The following is a 19,078-nucleotide window of genomic DNA, read 5'->3' as shown; positions in this document are numbered from 1 at the left end:
GCCTTCCGACAAGGTTTCTACTGGCCGACGGCGGTGGCCGACGCCACTAGAATTGTCCGCACCTGCGAAGGGTGTCAGTTCTACGCAAGGCAGACCCACCTGCCTGCTCAGGCTCTACAGACGATACCCATCACCTGGCCTTTTGCTGTGTGGGGTCTGGACCTCGTCGGCCCCTTGCAGAAGGCACCCGGGGGCTATACACACCTGTTGGTCGCCATCGACAAATTCTCCAAGTGGATCGAGGTCCGACCCCTAAACAGCATCAGGTCCGAACAGGCGGTGGCGTTCTTCACCAACATCATCCATCGCTTTGGGGTCCCGAACTCCATCATCACCGACAACGGCACCCAGTTCACCGGCAGAAAGTTCCTGGACTTCTGCGAGGATCACCACATCCGGGTGGACTGGGCCGCCGTGGCTCACCCCATGACGAATGGGCAAGTAGAGCGTGCCAACGGCATGATTCTACAAGGACTCAAGCCTCGGATCTACAACGACCTCAACAAGTTTGGCAAGCGATGGATGAACGAACTCCCCTCGGTGGTCTGGAGTCTGAGGACAACGCCGAGCCGAGCCACGGGCTTCACGCCGTTCTTTCTAGTCTATGGGGCCGAGGCCATCTTGCCCACAGACTTAGAATACGGTTCCCCGAGGACGAGGGTCTATGTCGACCAAAGCAACCAAGCTAACCGAGAAGACTCACCGGACCAGCTGGAGGAGGCTCGGGACATGGCCTTACTACACTCGGCGCGGTACGAGCAGTCCCTGCGACGCTACCACGCCCGAGGGGTCCGGTCCCGAGACCTCCAGGTGGGCGACCTGGTGCTTCGGCTGCGACAAGACGCCCGAGGGCGGCATAAGCTCACGCCTCCCTGGGAAGGGTTGTTCGTCATCGCCAAAGTTCTGAAGCCCGGAACGTACAAGCTGGCCAACAATCAGGGCGAGGTCTACAGCAACGCTTGGAACATCCAACAGCTACGTCGCTTCTACCCTTAAGATGCTTTCAAGTTGTTCGTATACCTCGTTCCTACGCAAAGTTTAGTCATCAAGGAAGGGTCAGCCTTGCCTCGGCAAAGCCCGACCCTCCCTCGGGGGCTAAAAGGGGGAAACCCCCTCTGCGTCGAAATTTTCCTCGAAAAAAAAGATCTTTTCTGCCAGAATGTCTTTCGTGCTTTTCGACTACTTCGAAAGTGGATCCTGAAAACGACGGAGTACACGTAAGCAGCCAAGGCTGACCGAGCCGAGGGACTCCTACGCCTCCGGGATACGGATACCTCACTCATCACCTTCTGCGATAAGTAACTCGCGTTCGGATAAGTGATTCCGCGGACCGAACAAGTCTTCACGCTCGAAAGCTCCTCTACCGAAGCGATTCTTCGGGCCTTCTCGACTGCGTCGGTGACAGAACCCTATGGATGGGCAAGAGTACGCGTAAGCGGCAAGGCCGACCAAGCCGAGGGATTCCTACGCCTCCGGGATACGGATACCTCACTCATCGCCTTCCGTGAAAAGCAACTCTCGCTCGCACAGACAATTCTGTTACCGATGAAAAAGTCCAGATACTCGAAACAAGAGGAAAAGAAACGCAGCTTTACAACACGACGATGGTGTGTTTGGGCCTCAGCGGCCGCAGAAAACATACACACACTACAAGATAATCCGATTCTGCAGGCTCGGATCTTGACAGTTGAAGGGAGCAGAAGCACCCTCGGCGTCAACTACACCTTCGGCGAGGTCCGACCTAGCCTCGGACGGCGAAGCAGTCAGAGAATCTCCACTCTGAAGGACGACATCATCACCACGCCCGGGCTATCGCCGCCAGGGTCTTCTCCAGGAATCCGGCTCGAGCAGACGGCTCGGCCGGTCACCCCGAGGCCTCGGCCAGCTGTCCCCCGAAGACATCAGCCCGGCCCGAGGCCTCGGCAACTCAATTCCGGCGTCGGTCCCACCAGTGGACGACCCGACCAGGCTCCGGCCGACCAAGTCTTCTTTTCGAGCCAACTCTGCCTCTGTTCGAGCTGACACCGCTACCCCCGGCTTCGGCTCATCGAAGAGCGGCCGAGGGGTTCCTTTAACTAAGCAAGAGAAGCCTCGGACAGCAAGGCCAACCGAGCCGAGGGACTCCTACGCCTCCGGGATACGGATACCTCACTCGTCACCTTTGCACGGGGCGACTCACGCTTGGTGAAGCGGTTCAGATAACCAACAGGCGAGTCTTAGTGCTCGAAAATGAGGAAAAAACACGGCTCCGCGCCAAAAATACATACATGTTCCGGCCCCGACAGCCACAATGAACAAAAAGACCGGCATTCAAGGTGCCATTACAAACGGGACTCCGGTTCCGTCCCCGCGGGTATGAACGACCTCCACACCGGGGAGCCTGCGGGGCGACAAGTTCCGGGTGACTCGCCAGCGACCTCTGCAGCAGCAGCTATGGTCCCTGGACGGACGCGGCCACCGGAAGGCTCTCGTTCGCGTCCCCGCTCAAGGGACGCGAACCAGACATCAAAGCCAAAGAGCTGGAGGCCGGCCCGTAGGCGGCACTGACGGCCTCAACGGTGGGGAAGCTTCCCCCGGCTCTCCACCAACGCCGCACCGGCGAACGCGGGCCGCTCCAAAGCGCACCGGCAGGTCCTCGCCCCCGTCCTCGCCACGAGAACGAGGAAGAGGGCGGAATGTTGCATCCTAGCAGCTGGGCAGCAACAGTTCGCCTTCCCCGACGTGGCTGGAGGACGCCTCCTCTGCAGAGCTGGGGGGTGGTTTCCACCACCAGAAGCTGGAAGAGGAGGTGGCCAGACGACCCGTGCGGGAGGTAGAGCCCCGGCTCGCCTCGCTCTCCGCCCCAGCAAGGATGGTAAGCATCCTTGAAGCTGAGGGAGGGGCGGGGGCCGCAGCCCGGCTTGCTTCTCCCCATCCAGGGGCTGGTGGTCACCGTCTTAGGTGACCACCGGCGAGGGGATGCAACCGGGCCGCGTGATGAAAATCCTTGAAGCCGAACGATGGCTGAAAGGACCATCTTCCACGAAGTGAGGTTCCTCCAACGACAAGGCGGAAGGATTGCGGGTGTTCCCCATCCGGGGGCTCGGAAGGTGGAAAGACACGATACATGAGGGAGCGCGAAGACATGGTCGCTTTCCAAGGGGGTCACCCTCCTTTTAAAGGCGACTCTCCCTACTTGCGTCCCCAGCCGTCGTGGGCTAAGTCTTCTCCAACACGCTCCAAGTTCCTCCCCCTATGGCGCGGGGGCTGGGTCCCACGCGTCATGCAAGCTGGCCCAGGGCAGAAGAAGCCAAACCGCCGCGCGCGGTGCATGCAACCGCCCAGCGGTTACAAGCATTCCTCCACTTCCGCCCAGACCAGCGGGTGAAAGGACGGACAGCCGTGCAGGCGGCATGCAACCGCGCCAAGTGGGCGCGCCCCTCCGACTTCCAACGCACCCAGCATGGAGGCCCGGGCCCACGCGTCAGGCAACCGGCGCGCCGGTTGCTACGTACGAGCAACTGCACCGCCGCTCGCACCACTACCACGCCTCCTCGACCGCGGGACCAGTACCGCGACTCGAGGCAACCCTGCGTACGACCAGGCAGTGCCAGCCAGGCGCGACGGTCAATACGGCCAAAAATGGGACAGCAGTAATGGTGGTGGCAAGCGGGCAGGAGTTGCGGTCACGTCGTCAGCCAAGCTTACGTCCCATCCGGGGGCAGCGAGAGAACCCTCTCTCATGGCGTGAAGACGGCGCGCCCGTGTTCCGTTCCTCGAATGGCTCGCGCACGCGCAACTTCCACCTCGCGAACCACTCGCCCCGTCGCATTAACTCCGCGGCGGGACAAGCGGCGCCTCTGGCAGGAGAAGCAAGCGACGCTTTGCCTTCACCATAATGACCGCATCAAAAAAGGTACGCCACGTCATTCGATTTCGCATCCTTTTCCTCTTCCTCTTTCTCTCTCTTACGACAGGGATCGGGAAAGGGGGATACCCCGAAAAGGATCCTTCTCCGTGAAGGAAACAGGCCCCGAGCCTCACTACTGATCAGAGGTTTGAAGGCTGGCCCCTCGGAGGGGTTCAACAGCCGCCTCAGAGCGCTTGGGTTCTGCGCCCACTACTGGTCAGGCGTTCGAAGGCCGGCCCCTCGGAAGGGTTCAACGGCCGCCTCAGGCCACTCGGGCTCCGCGCCCACTACTGATCAGGGGTTCGTAGGTTGGCCCTCGAAGGGTTCACAGCCGCCTCAGACACAGAGCGAGGGATGACCCTGGGTACGTTCGATACATAACCAAGGCTCGGGCTACGCTCCCGAGGTACCCTAGGACATTTCCGAGACCAGCGAGAATGATCTTGTAACGGAATCCCATCAGAGGGAGGCATCGAGCCCTCAGACCCCGTCGAAAGGGGACCGGGTCCGGCAAATCACCCGCAGGTACTTTTGAGCGTGCCTCTGGGCCTCTAGCCGACCCCTAACAAATGAGGCACAGGCGTCCACTCGGATTACCCGCCAGCGGCTCACCGGAGACACCATGTTCGGCGCCCTCCGAGGGCAACATGGTGCTTTCCCCCCTCCTCCTTGCGGAAAGGCGACGCAGGGGCGTATGTAAAAAAAGTCGAGTCTGTCCTTGACCGTCCTCTCGCCCTGTGCAGAGGCTCGGGGGCTGCTCTCGCAAACCTGGCTCCGGCCAAATCGTTGACAGCGTCAACATACCAGCCCGAGAACTTGGGACCCGACCGTGCACCCGGGCTACGGCCAGCTCGCATGAGGGAACGACCAGACCAGCTGAAGCATTGCGCGAGGCATTAAGACCTCGGAGGAGTCAAACCACTCCTCCGAGGCCTCGGGGGCTACACCCGGCGGGTGCGCTCGCGCGCACCCACCGGAACAAAACGCAACCGAGAAAGGCTGGTCCCCTTGCAAAAAAGTGCGACAAAAGCCTCCAAGCGAGTATTAACACTCCCTTCGAGGCTCGGGGGCTACTGTCGGGGACCATAATTAGGGGTACCCTCAAGGCTCCTAAATCTCAACTGGTAACCCCCATCAACACAAAGCTGCAAAGGCCTAATGGGTGCGACTAAGTCAAGGATCGGTCCATTCGAGGGACGCGATCACGCCTCGCCCGAGCCCAGCCTCGGGCAAGGGCAGCCGACCCCAGAGAATCTACGTCTCGCCCGAGGCCCCCCTCCAGCAACGGGCACACCTTCGGCTCGCCCGAGGCCCAGTCTTCGCCAAGAAGCAACCTAGGCCAAATCGCCATGCCAACCGACCAAATCACAGGAGCATTTAATGCAAAGGTGTCCTGACACCTTTATCCTGACGCACGCCCTCCAGTCGACAGAGCCGAAGTGACCGTAGTCACTTCGCCGCTCCACTGACCGATCTGACAAGAGGACAGCGCCGCCTGCGCCGCTCCGACTGCTGTGCCACTCGACAGAGTGAGGCTGACAGCAGCCAGGCCCGGCCTCAGGCGCCATAGGAAACTCCGCTTCGCTCGACCCCAGGGCTCGGACTTGGGCTCAACCCCTGAAGACGACGAACTCCGCTTCGCCCGACCCCAGGGCTCGGACTCGGGCTCAGCCCCGGAAGATGACGAACTCCGCTTCGCCCGACCCCAAGGCTCGGACTCGGGCTCAGCCCCGGAAGACGACGAACTCCGCTTCGCCCGACCCCAGGGCTCGGACTCGGGCTCAGCCCGGGAAGACGACGAACTCCGCTTCGCCCGACCCCAGGGCTCGGACTCAGCCCTGGCCTCAGCCGACGGTCTCCGCCTCGCCCGACCCGGGGGCTCGGACTCGACCTCGGCCTCGGAAGACAGACTCGACCTCGGCCTCGGAAGACAGACTCGACCTCGACCTCGGAGGAGCCTCCACATCGCCCAACCCAGGGCACGTACCGACCACGTCAACAGGAGGCGCCATCATTACCCTACCCCAAGCTGACTCAGGCTACGGGGAACAAGACCGGCGTCCCATCTGGCTCGCTCCGCTAGACAAGTAATGATGGCGCCCCGCACGCTCTATGACGACGGCGGCTCTCAGCCCCCTTACGGAAGCAAGAGGACGTCAGCAAGGACTCGACAGCCCCGACAGCTGTCCTTCCGCCAGGCTCCAGCGCTCCTCCGACGGCCACGACACCACACGAACCGGGTGCCAAAACCTCTCCGGCTGCCACGATGGCATGTACTTAGGGCGCTAGCTCTCCTCCGCTAGACACGTTAGCACACTGCTACACCCCCCATTGTACACCTGGATCCTCTCCTTGCGCCTATAAAAGGAAGGACCAGGGCCCTCTTACAGAGGGTTGGCCACACGGGGAAGGACGGGACGGTGCTCGCGTGAGGCCGCTCTCTCCCTCCCGCGTGGACGCTTGTAACCCCCTTCTGCAAGCGCAACCGACCTGGACGCGGGACAAACACGAAGGCCGCGGGATTTCCACCTCTCACGCCCGTCTCCCTCCGGCTGCCTCCCCCTTCGCGCTCCGTCTCGCGCCGACCCATCTGGGCTGGGGCACGCGGCGACAATTTACTCGTCGGTCCAGGGACCCCCCGGTCTCGAAACGCCGACAATGTTGCTTTTAATATCAATACTACATGTTTATCAATATCAATATATATATATATATGTTTGTGTGTGTAAATATATAAATTTTAGTACGAAAATTTAAAAAAAGGCGGGAAATCTTTCCACTGGCGGCTAAATAAAACAAACCGCCAGTAGAAAATAGCATTTCCACTGGTGGTTTTCTTAATAAAACCGCCAGTGAAAGTGAAAATGTTATTTTCACTGGCGGTTGCTTAATAAAACCGCCAGTGGAAATGCTATTTCCACTGGCGGTTCTTGAATAACCGCCAGTGGAAATGGCGATTTCCACTGGCCCCTAGCACTGGCGGCACTGAAAAGCGCCAGTGGAAATAGTTTTAGGACCGTCACTATAGTTCTTCTGTGTACTAGTGATAGAGGAGCTTTTAGCGAACGTTGCTGGACGAATAAAGTAGTCATCCACACGCTATATCTAGCGGACAAAACGATTTACAGTTCCTTGTTGGAGAGAGTCTAATAAGCGGACTTAAATATCTGGCTATAGGAACCCGCATATAGTTTTTTTGTGTGCAGAATCCTGATATTAGCTTTAGATAATAATGAGTCAAGAGATAAGAACGGACTCTTCATTTTTTTTCTCTACATTTGACACGTTATTTAACTTTCTACAAAAATTACATTCTATATATAGCATTATTCACTCTAACAAATGACTAGTCAGGGTGACTAGCTAAGTTCAGCTATTAATTTAAGCCAAGTTCGGCTATTAATTTAAAGAATCACATAAGTTGACGAATTAAATGACTAATTTGTCGTAGAGTTATTTTGCCGTTGAATAACTAAAATTTGGTTTTGCGAGATGATGCTCTGAACCATATATATATATACTCCCTCCGGTGCAGTAAAAGAAGTCATAGCGCGCGTGGGTCTAGGATTTGGACGTTGTTGCCCCTAGTAATTGCACAAAAAAAGATGCGCATTTAAGAGGAATCGAATTTGAGACCTCCAGTCTAGAATGTCTTAGAGCTGCTGCAGCAACCAATCAAGCTTTATTGTTTTAATGACGTTAATGCACCCATATCCCTATTTAATAGGGGCAAACAGGGAAAACTCTATGATAATTAATCATTCCTTGGTATGCACAATCATGTCCTAAACGACTACCTTTACTGCACTGGAGGGAGTATATATATATATATATATATATATATATATATATATATATATATATATATATATATATATATATATATATATATATATATATATATATATCCTCCCCAAACAAAGAAACTAATTAATTAATGTGCGGTGAATGATGGGGCCAGCCTCGCGAATCTCACTGCATACGAGATCCCTTTGCAGCCGGACTCCTTAATCTCGATCGCCTGTATAAATATGGCTAGCGGCTACTCTGTCCTGTCCTCCATCACAGCACCGGCCTCCAAGACCAAGACATATACCGGCCGGCAGGTCGGTCGGCTGCTAGCTGCAGCTTCCTCCAGATTTCTTCCTCGATATGGGTAACGACCATCTCCAATAAATCTACTGTTTCCTCTTGCTCAATAATAGCGTCATAAATTAATCAGCTAGCGTGAAGAGCCGTTCTTGTCTGATTTGTTTGGCTGCTAAGCTAGCAGGGATGCAATGGGGACCACAGTTCACTGGGAAAATTGGCCAGTACATGCACAGCATGGACATGAGCGACGGGGGCAAGAAACAGGAGGCGGCGGCGGAGCACTACGGTGCTGCTGGATACGTATACAACGTGCATGCGCACGGAGGAGCTGCTGCTGCTGGCGGCGGTCCTCCAGCATATCACCATCAATCGTCTGCTGGTGGATACGCATACAAATGGAGCACTCCTCCTCGGAATCATCCGCCGCCGGCGTACGGCGGGGCGTACGATGAGTACCATGCTCATCAGAAGCCACCAGCGTATGGTGGTGACATTGGCGCCGGCGGCGGCGGCGGGTATCCTCAAAACCCACCAGCGTATGGTGGTGGCGGCGGCGGCGGGTATCGTCAAAACCCACCAGCGTATGGTGGTGGTGGGTATCCTCAAAACCCACCAGCGTATGGTGGCGGCGGCGACGGCGGGTATCCTCAAAACCCACCAGCGTGTGGTGGTGGTGGTGGTGGGTATCCTGCTCCTGAACGTGGAGGATGGGACGATGGGCGCCCTCCTCCTCGAGAGCAGCAGCCGCCGCCAGGCTACCCTCCTGCTCGTCCCGTGGAGTGTGATGAACGACACCCTCCATCACAGCAGAAGCCTCCTCCTTCATGCCAGGAAGTGGACAAGAAGCCGCAACCAGCAGAGAACCAGCGGGAACCACCACCAGATCATGCAGGTAGCAAAGAGACCAACAAGCAGGACGTGGCTGCTTGGAAGCCGAAAGCGAGTCCCAAGCATGAGGGCAACAAGCCTCCGGCCACAGACGTACCTCCTCAAAAACAGCCGCCGTATGGGTACCCTCACCCGGGTTGGGGCGGTGGTGAGGGTGGCTACTATGGCGGCGGCGGCGGCGGCTATCCTCCACCGCCATACCAAGGTACGTCGTACGCACCGTGTTGAGTGCTACCTGTTCGGTGAATGAGGCTGGCAGCTGGCTAACACACGGCGTATCTACATGCATGTCACCAATGCATTTGCATACCAGCAGGCGGCTATCACGGCGGGGGCGGCTATGGCGGGGCGCACATGGGGTGGCCAGCGCCAGCACCTCCCGCCGGTGCTTATGCTGGCTATGGAGCATACCACGGCGGATACGGCGGCGGCCATGGCGGTGCTGGTAGTTACGCGGGCAACGGCAAGTACACGCTCCGAAACGAGGGCAAGTTTAAGCACTACGCTCACCTCCATGGCAAATTCTAACTACAAGCATATATATATACCATGACGCAGTACGTACACGCCCGGCCTGATGCATATATGCATGCATGGATGGCTAATACGTGCATACGTGCCTACTGATTAAATAAAGTTTGTTACGCTGCACATCTGCATGCATGGTGCAGTACGTACACCCTTAGCTAGTGTGATATGCATGTTTACCAGCTACCTACTGTACTCCTCAATTAGCAGCGTGATATATAATTATATACCCCTTCTTCATATCCTAGCTAGCTACGAAGACCTAGCTCTATCTTGCAAGATGCATGTAAGCAAGTATGTATGTAATTATGTACTCTCGTCCTCGTTCTTTTTTATTTGTCGCGTTTTAGTTTAAAAATAAACTAGCGGACGACAAATATTCAAGAATGGAGGAAGTATATATACGTATGTAAACCAATCTCTAGCGTTCTGCTCGTAATAAGATACCCATCTTTTTTATGTATCAATCGCTGAATAATAATTATACTGATGCTGACTGAGACCGTCGAGCTAACCCACTTGTGCTGCCTATGTTATGGTTGGTGCTAACTGCTAAGCCGACTGGGAAACCACTTGATGAATTATTGAGTGCTAGACAAAACCAAAAGCCCCTACTACGTACAGTCGATGGCATCTACGGTTAAATTATGATTTAAAGGACTAGAAGACTCGCTTGTATGCTTACACCCAGGACTTGCTGGCACAACAATCGTTCTTCATACAATATCATCTCATGAAATATAGTTAGTAAAAACAGAAAATTAATTAAGTGATTAGATAGGCTAGATTAATAAAGAAGAAAAACAGAAATAAAATTTTGAAAACGACAAAAATATAAATATGTAGAAAATATAAAATAAATTAATAGCGTAAGCAAACGAGGAGGAAAAATACATACTTCCTCCGTCCCAAAATATCCCAAAATACTAGTCGTTTTAGATCTAGACTTTTATGTCCATATATATATACTAGCTGGATGCCTGTTGCGTTGCAACGGGAATATATAATACCAGTATACTACGATAACTTATATACAAAATCTGTGTTATATTGTTATGAGAATGTTTCATAATCAATTTATAATCCTAGCCATACATAAATTTTGTTATTTTAATCTAGTTATTTCACCACTACATTGCAACCATCAGTATCATGCAGACTTCGATATATGCCACGATTTGTATGGTCTCATCATTGGAGAGCACGTTCCACACATGCCGGAAAAATTCCCTCCTACATCGTTAGTCATCAGACACGCACCACCATATGCTCTTGCTTAAACAAAAAGGTAAGTGTGTATGTGTTTGCGAAGAGAATTAAAGGCAGGCCGGCACAAAAGCTACCCGACGGTGGCGAGGATGACGAACTGGTCCCTGTTGTCGATCCTCCTCTGTGTCACCTCCGGCGCCAAGATGACACCACAATCCTCGATATAGTAGTCGTCAAACGCACGCGACATGACAAGTACCGATGACTCTTGGTTGGGCTGCCAAACGAAGTGCACCCTCGGGCTCATCAGCAAGGTAGTACCCCTGGCCGTTGCACCACCGGATGCGCTATTCCACTACATACATCATGTTCGAGGACACTCACACAACGTCAGCAACGTCCATCGTCCCAACGCACAAGAATTCATGTCCGGTCAGTAGCGACTTACGTGGCAGGTTGGGCTTCAGGTGGACGATGAGCTGGACGGCGTGATGGCGTCGTCGTCGGATGCGGTGTCCAGAACAACCCGAGAGTCGTCGACGTTGGCGACAACCATGAGGCCCCCCTGCTTAACGATGGACAGCGCGGTGCAGCTGCTCTGGACCGCGTCCAAGCGGCGGCTTCGCGGGAGCTTGTCGTACACAGTGGCGCATGCGACCACGTAAGACTGCTTTTAGAGGTCGAACTGACAGTCGCCAAGCTTCTTCTCGTCATCGATGAGCGACGACAACGCGAGTGCCTCCTGCTCATGGAGTTTGTTCGGGGTTTGAAGTAGGAAACATGGATTCATGCTTGGCGTTGGTTTATGAAAATGACTCACAAGTCTGATCCATGGAAAAAAATATTACGATGAAAAAATTTCACACATGCAAAAAAGGGAATTTAAGTATAATGCATTATTCAAACAAAAGAAATAGCATGCAAAGCTCTTCTTTAAATAATATTACCTCCATCCAAAAATATAATTCAAGAATATCGGTGATACTTATCTACTACTACGCATTGTGCAATGGTAGCAAGTGAGCTTGGAGAGAGATGTAGTAGATGTGTTTCCTGTCATAGATGTAGACATAAACACATATATGTGGGTGCCCGTGCGTTGCAATGGAAACATTTAATATCATGATAACTTATGAACAAATGTGTGTTATACTGTTATGTGAAAATGTTTCGTAATTAATTTGTGATCCTAGCCATACATAAATTTTGTTATTTCAATCTAACTATTTCATCACTACATTGCAACCAACAGTACCGTGCAGACTTCTATACATGATAGCTGAATGCCCGTGCGTTGCAACGGGAATATATAATACCAGTATACTACGATAACTTATATACAAAATATGTGTTATACCGTTATGAGAAAATGTTTCATAATCAATTTGTGATTCTGGCCATACATAAATTTTGTTATTTATAATCTATCTGTTTCACCACTACATTGCAACCATCAGTATCATGCAGACTTTGATATATATCACGATTTGTATGGTCTCATTATTGGAGAGCACGTTTCACACATACCGGAAGAAATTCTCTTGTACATCGTTAGTCATCGGACACGTACCACCATACACTTTTGCTTAAACAAAAAGGTAAGTGTGTGTTTGCAAGACTAATGGTCAAACATCGTATAACCATAAAGTTAGAATACTATATTAATATATTAAATAAATTAATCCAATAGACATAGATTAACCCAATTAACATAGGATAAATAAATATCTAATTATAAAAGTATGAAACATGGTATAATCAATGTTGTTACTGCGTAGTAAATATTCATACGAGACTGACACAACTGGATCGATTCAATTTGGAATTAAAATGGGGAAATTACGAATTTCCAAAGTTTCTATGTATTTGATATAGGATTAATTAGGAAATCATTTTTATTGTTGTTTTCATGATAAAACAGAGGTATTATGTGATAAAAATAATATTACAGAATTATAGAAATTGGAATGAACTAATTTGGATTTAATATGAAATTTCCATGAATTAAATGAGTTTCTGCAATTATTTTTAAACTAAAAATCAATTTCTAAACTCCTTTTCCCTATTTTCTTTATTTCCTGGACTGGGTCCCAAATCCAGAAAGATCAGGGGCCAAGCTATAAATGTTTTTCTAGACTCAGTGAGCATGACGGTGGGTTAAACATAAAAGACGTCTTAGTTGAAGTTGTACACAATTCAACATGAGTCATGTTGGCTAGAGGGTGGAAGGCTAGACATTCTTCTCAATAGATCCAAGGTTCGATCGTTGGGCAGTCACGATTTGATTTTTTTTTCTGCGCGCGGAACGGGGAGGGCAGAACGGCAGACTACTCTTACCTTCTTAATAAGTAGTATAGATATATATATATAGTTTATATATTAAGAGTCATGGGCTTCCAATAATAGAGGAAGCCCAGGCTAGTCAATATGCTCATTTGGGTTGAACCACACCGGGTCAACAGTTCCCACTCACGGCGCCGTTACACCGTTTCCCCCGTCAGCCCAGCCACGTCTCCCACGTTTCCAGTTTCTAAAACCGTCTTCGCGCAATCAACTCAGGCAAACCCGCGTCGATAGGAAGAAAACCCCAGTGGTCGCGCAGTCTTTCCTTTCGTCTGAGGCGACTCGTCAGGCGATTTTCGCCGCTCCAATCCAGCGCCGCTCCAATCCAGCTGAGCTCCTTCAATCTTCGAGCATTGGAGCCCGATTCAAGAGCGTCCAATGCTTTCCCAGAAGTTCCAGGTAATCCAACTTGAAATACATCGTGTTTTCCGTCGATTCTTGAAGCATTTTTCGTTGATTGAAGTGGATTTGATTGTAACCCTTATTCTTCATCTAAATGTGTGATTTGTATCCGATTATACATCTCTCTAATCTGCTTATTGCGTCGCTCATTTCATCTATCTTTTGTTCAGGAGCCCCGATATTAGGTCATCTGCATTTCTTCTAGATCCAGTGTATCTCTCGACATTCATAGACCTAGACGAAGGCAGTGGATCAGGTATTTATTCATGAGTTTACAGAGAGTACCTTTTATACAACATTAGTAACACATATATGCTTATTGTATTTGATATATATGCATATCGTCAAGACTGTTTATGCACATTTGTACAAATGTTTTGAATATTGGTCGAGATAATATGCACAATTGTATTGTTCTATTTACTTCAATCATTAGTTTACACACCTGTTGTATTATATATAAAATATACTTATTGGATTTGATATTTATGCATATCGGCAGTAATGTCTATGCTCATTTGTATAGATGTTTATGTAAGGTAATAAGCATAATTGTATTGTTCTATTTAATTGAATCAGTAGTATACACTACTGTTTATTATATATAAATACATACAGAAACTGTTATTTATGCAAAAGTTATTTAAATATTCATTTTTGAATATGAGCTAAATGTGTATATTACTATGAACCAGTTATTAAAACATGTTGTATAGTTAGTTGATGCAAAAAAGGCACTTATTTTAACATGCTCCAGTTCCAATTATATGAAATATTAAATCAATCTTTATGTTTGTATATGACCATTGTTCATTAAATGCTGTCACATAAATGTAAAAGGTAGTTTAAGTTATGTAATTCTATTTAGCATTATGTAGTATGCATTGTAGATAGTTATAGTAAAAATTAGAGTCTTTTGGCATATATTCATGCATAAATCACTGTATTTAAAAACAACTTTTTTCAACAGATTTATTCAGTGTTTAATCATGAGAACTGTTGATCGCCCTCCAAGTAATCCAAAAAGATTAACCATTGAATCCAGTCAGGAGGTTTTTTCCATTGACATTTCCATACGTACAAGATCTAGCAGCTCAGCTCACCAAGATGACAACCCACATAATCAGAAGCAAAATGAGCCACAACCAACACCAGTCCATCGTTTTCGCAGAAAGGCTTTAGCTTGTCGTGTAAAAACAAAACCTCCTGCTCCATTCACACTGTCCGACGACGATTTCATGGATGCTCCTGCGTTGAAGCGCCAATTCAGATCAACACACTACCGGACACAGCTCCTTTGCCGTGTGTCTCAGACACTCGGCAAAGGCTATTTTACACTCGGCAAAGGCTTTGCCGAGTGTAACACTCGGCAAAGAACGCTCGGCGAACTGTACATCGGCAACAGTCTCTTTGCCGAGTACTTTTTGTCGGGCACTCGGCAAAGAATTTGTCGAGTGCCATTTGACACTCGGCAAAGAAAAGTCACCGTCACGGCGCCAAGTGACGGTGACGGATCCTTTGCCGAGTGTCTTCTTTGGCACTCGGCAAAGAGGCCAATTTTGCCGAGTGCCTGCTATCATGGCCCTCGGCAAAGACGGGTCCAGTGGGCCCCACCGCTAGTCCCTGTGCCGAGAGCTCTCGTAGGCACTCGGCAAAGGAGGACTCTTTGCCGAGTGTCTAGTGGACCGGCACTCGGCAAAGAGTCCTCCAGTGGGCCCCTTTGCCAGTCCCTTTGCCGAGTGCCTTGGCAACAGCACTCGGCAAAGATGGCTTTGCCGGTTCCCAGGTTTCCTTCTTTGCCGAGTGCCATGGTCAGCACTCGGCAAAGATGGCTTTACCGGTTCCCAGGTTTCCTTCTTTGCCGAGTGCCATGGTCATAGCACTCGGCAAAGCGACCCTTTGCCGAGTGTTACACTCGACAAAGTGACCAGGATGTCCCTTTTTTATTTGTTTTTGCTGTTCCATCCAAACAAACAAAAGATATATATCATTCACATCACATTATATATCAATCGCATCACAGAATGAACACATTTATCATCAACACCATATATATCACAAAGTCTCACTAATATAAGTCTCACAAATATAAGTCAGGATCATCACAAAACAGATATAAGTCTGGATCATCACTCACATCACCAAGTATCTCACAAGACCAAGTCTAGCCAAACATCACCAACACTCACAAGACCAAGTCTGGATCATCAACGAGGTGGGCATCTGGATTGGTTCGGCGAAGGGCTGGACGAAGCATGAGGGTTGTTCGACGCCGCCGATTGACCCTGCACAGAGAAGAGATTGTATGTGTGAGAACATATGAATATATATCATGCAGTACTAAAATTTTGATACTCACAGGAGTAGTGAACTCAGCAGGGTCAGTTGCACGGAACAACGGAGGTGGTGGAGCATGACCCTGTGCGGCGCCAAGGCTCTGCATGTACGCGAACATCTCCGCCATCCTCTTCTCCAGCTCCTCACGTTGCCTCCTCTCATCATCTAGCTGAGTCTGTAATATTTCGCCCTAATGTTACGATAATGCAAAGAGAAGATATATAATAATCAATGAACGATGAATAGATAAGGAATAACCTGGAGTTGCTGGATACGATGCTGTGAGCTGTCCTGCCGAGGTCGTATGGCTGGGCTCGCGCTCGTGCTCCTTGCTCGCACCTGAGAGAGAGTGGGAGTGGAGGACGAGTCGATTGCCCTGTCGGCAATCCAGTACCGCCCATGCCTCTTGCCTCCTCCGACCCTCATGAGGACATCTCCGTCGATGTCCTCGGTCCTCGGATCGTAATCTGGCCCATGGACCTCCTTGGCCATGGCGGTGTACTCACTGAGGCGGCTGTGGATGGCGGGGTTGGTGTACGCCTCGGGCCCGTCATCCGGGTTGTAGGTGACGTCGGACGTCGCCTTCCCCTTGTGGGGCATAGCATATGCCGAGAACGTGGAGCAAGGCGCGCCACCATGTGCCGCCGACTGCGAGAAAACCAACGAGATGGTTAGAAATCATGTCTAATCGAAAGTTATATACCTAAATAAAAAAGAGCGTGTACCCATGCTTCCGCGTATTTGCCCAGGCTGCGGCTGCCTTGATGGTGGGAGGGACCTTGCATCAGCAAACGCCGTTCCCGGCTAGCGTTGTGCGCCTCGTCCCACTCAGCCGAGCACCACCTCTGCACCATCTGCTCCCAGCACTCAGGATGCGCGGCGCACTAATGAGGAATCATCTAAAAAAATATAAGTACACTGCATATCAGAAGATAAAAATAAGCATATTTAGTACCAATAATAAAGTTTTGTATTTACCTGCAAGTACTGGTCCGGAGTCAACGACATGGTTCGGGCGTCCTTGTTCACCTTCTCTCCAAGGACGGAGCCGTGGTAAGTGACGATGGCCTGGATGCGCGCCTCGTAGTGCATGTCCACGACGAGCTTCTTACAGCACGTAGTAGACACCACATCCGCCCTGGCCTCGTATCCAGCATCGCATCTGAAGAAATCCTACATACAAAGACGATGTATCCATACATTATTTCAAGAATATGCAACAAATGCGACTTATCAAACAATATAGTGCGAGGAAGACTTACCCACAGCTCTTGCTTCACCCGCTCTGCCTTGTTGTTGAATTATCTGCCGTCCTGATCTACTGCATCGGGGGCGACGGTGTAGTGGTCGAAGGTGTATGCTGGGCTCGTCACTCCGGCGTACTCGACAAGTCCAGGGAAGTGTTCCCTGCATAGAAGGCCGAGGATGCCATTGGGGTTGCGGCCGTGACCCACTGCAGTCTCCAAAACCATCCAAGACCTGTCCAAGTGATTAAGATGAAGTATTAGTTTCTATTATTAATTTGAACATATAATATGAAAAAGCAGCAACAACATCTAAAGTTACCTACCTCTCTCCATCGGGTCGTATCAGCGGACGTCTGTCACGAAGTATGGGTCGCTTAGGGAGACTCGCGGGACCTCGCAGGTAGATACTCCTCGAACCTGAGGAGCCAGAACCTGAGACGTCCTGCTGAGCGGCGTCGTCATCGTCGTCGTCCTGCTGCGCCGCATCGTCGTCGTCCTGCTGTGCCGCATCAACAGTGGCTTGCTGCTCCACCTGCTGCTGTACGGCGTCGTCCTGCTGCGCCTCCTCCTCCGTCCTACGGGTGCTCCTCCTCCCCCTCCCCCCTCCCCCTCCTCGTCCTCGTCCCACCGCCCACCATCTTTGTCCAACAACCTGCAATTAAGAGTAAACAATTAAGCACAGATAAAAAAATATGTATTTAGAAACATATGCAAAATAAATGAAATATAGCATTACATCGATTAAAAATAATCTTCATATGTGTCTGGGTTAGCCGGATCATAAGTGTCATCATCACTATCAACTATTTCATAGTCAACATCATCTGAAGGCGCAATTTCATCATTGGCATTGCCTTCAAGTATTTCTAAGTCATTCTCATTTTGCACCTCATCATCCTCGTCATCAACAACCATTTCAATATCTACTTCCATTCTGATCGCTTCGGTTAAGTCTATCTCAAATTGCCCTTCGAGCCCATCTTCTTGGAAGAACTCTCCATCATATGTGTCTGGTCTAAGTTATAATCTTCATCGTTTGGAACAGGTAATTTAGCGTGCGGTGATACCTTATACACAACATCCCAACCCTTAAGATGTTGTTTCGTTTGGCACGCATATGGAAGATAATACACTTGTGTGGCCTGTTGGGCCACAATATAGACATCGTCTCCTGGTAAGGTGGAATCCTGTCGAATTTCGACTAGCCCAAGATTAGAATGTGTCCGTCTCGTAACTTCAGGGTCAAACCAATGACATTTGAATATCACTGGAGTAAGAGGTTTGGAACCATAAAAATTGAGTTCATATATTTCTTCAATTCTTCCATAATACTCGACCTCGTCAAGCCCGGGCGTAAAGACTCCAGAACACGTGGTTTTTCGATTGGGCCGACTTTGGTCGTAGCTTGTTGTGCGAAAACGGTATCCATTGACGTCATACCCAGAAAATTTCCTGACCCTATAGGCAAAGCCATTGGCTACTTGTCTCAACTCGGCACTCATAGACGGCTCTCTTTGGCCCTGCAAGTTCAAACACGCTAGATTGTTATATTATTCGCACGTAAGAGCAACTTCAAATGACAAACTAAGCACGTACCTTACGTTTAAACCAGGAAATGAAATCGGGCAATCCATTTCCCGCACCCTTTCGAAGAAGGGTATCATATTCCTGTGGAGTTGGGTCCCTTGATCGACGCCAGAATTCATGAAGAAATTGCTCCATGTATGGCGTCACCTCTTCAAGGTTGGTCAATACATATAGCATGATATGGCGCCACTCTTCATGTCTCAGGGTCTTGGTGGTCGAACCACTTGCGCTTCCGAGTTGCCCTCGAAAAATGCTGAGGTTCGATTCATTGTCGCCATCATTGTAACGAGGGGGTGGATTATGCACGCTCGGCAGTTTGTCACCATAGTAAGTTGTTGTGAAGTTTGACACCTCCTCCAGTATGTATGCCTCTGCAATGGAAGCCTCGATTTTGCATTTATTTCTACATTTCTTTCGGATAGTCTTTAGACATCTCTCGATTGGATAGCACCAACGTCCCTGCACGGGCCCCCCCATTCGTGCCTCATACGGGAGATGAATAATCAAATGCTGCATCGGATTGAAGAAGCCGGGTGGAAAGATCTTCTCCAGCTTA

General features: G+C 50.2%; 1 protein-coding gene across 4 annotated transcripts; it reads left to right on the top strand.

The window, feature by feature from the left end:
- Positions 1–7,939: 7,939 nt before the first annotated feature.
- On the top strand, positions 7,940–9,896 carry LOC100281170 (loricrin). Of its 4 annotated transcripts, none has more exons than XM_008656682.2 (3): positions 7,940–8,045; positions 8,160–9,074; positions 9,183–9,864. In XM_008656682.2, exons 1-3 carry the CDS (start codon positions 8,042–8,044, stop codon positions 9,395–9,397), a joined length of 1,134 nt encoding a protein of 377 aa, XP_008654904.1. In that variant the 5' UTR covers positions 7,940–8,041; the 3' UTR covers positions 9,398–9,864. The 4 variants fall into 4 exon arrangements, with proteins under 4 accessions (XP_008654904.1, XP_008654907.1, XP_008654906.1 ...); XM_008656685.3 differs by having other exon boundaries at positions 7,944–8,045; positions 8,163–9,074; positions 9,186–9,864; XM_008656684.3 differs by having other exon boundaries at positions 7,946–8,045; positions 9,186–9,864.
- The last annotated feature ends 9,182 nt before the right edge of the window (positions 9,897–19,078 follow it).

Source organism: Zea mays, chromosome 8, assembly GCF_902167145.1.
Source record: "Zea mays cultivar B73 chromosome 8, Zm-B73-REFERENCE-NAM-5.0, whole genome shotgun sequence".
NCBI lineage: Eukaryota > Viridiplantae > Streptophyta > Magnoliopsida > Poales > Poaceae > Zea > Zea mays.
This window is presented reverse-complemented; position numbering and strand designations above follow the sequence as displayed.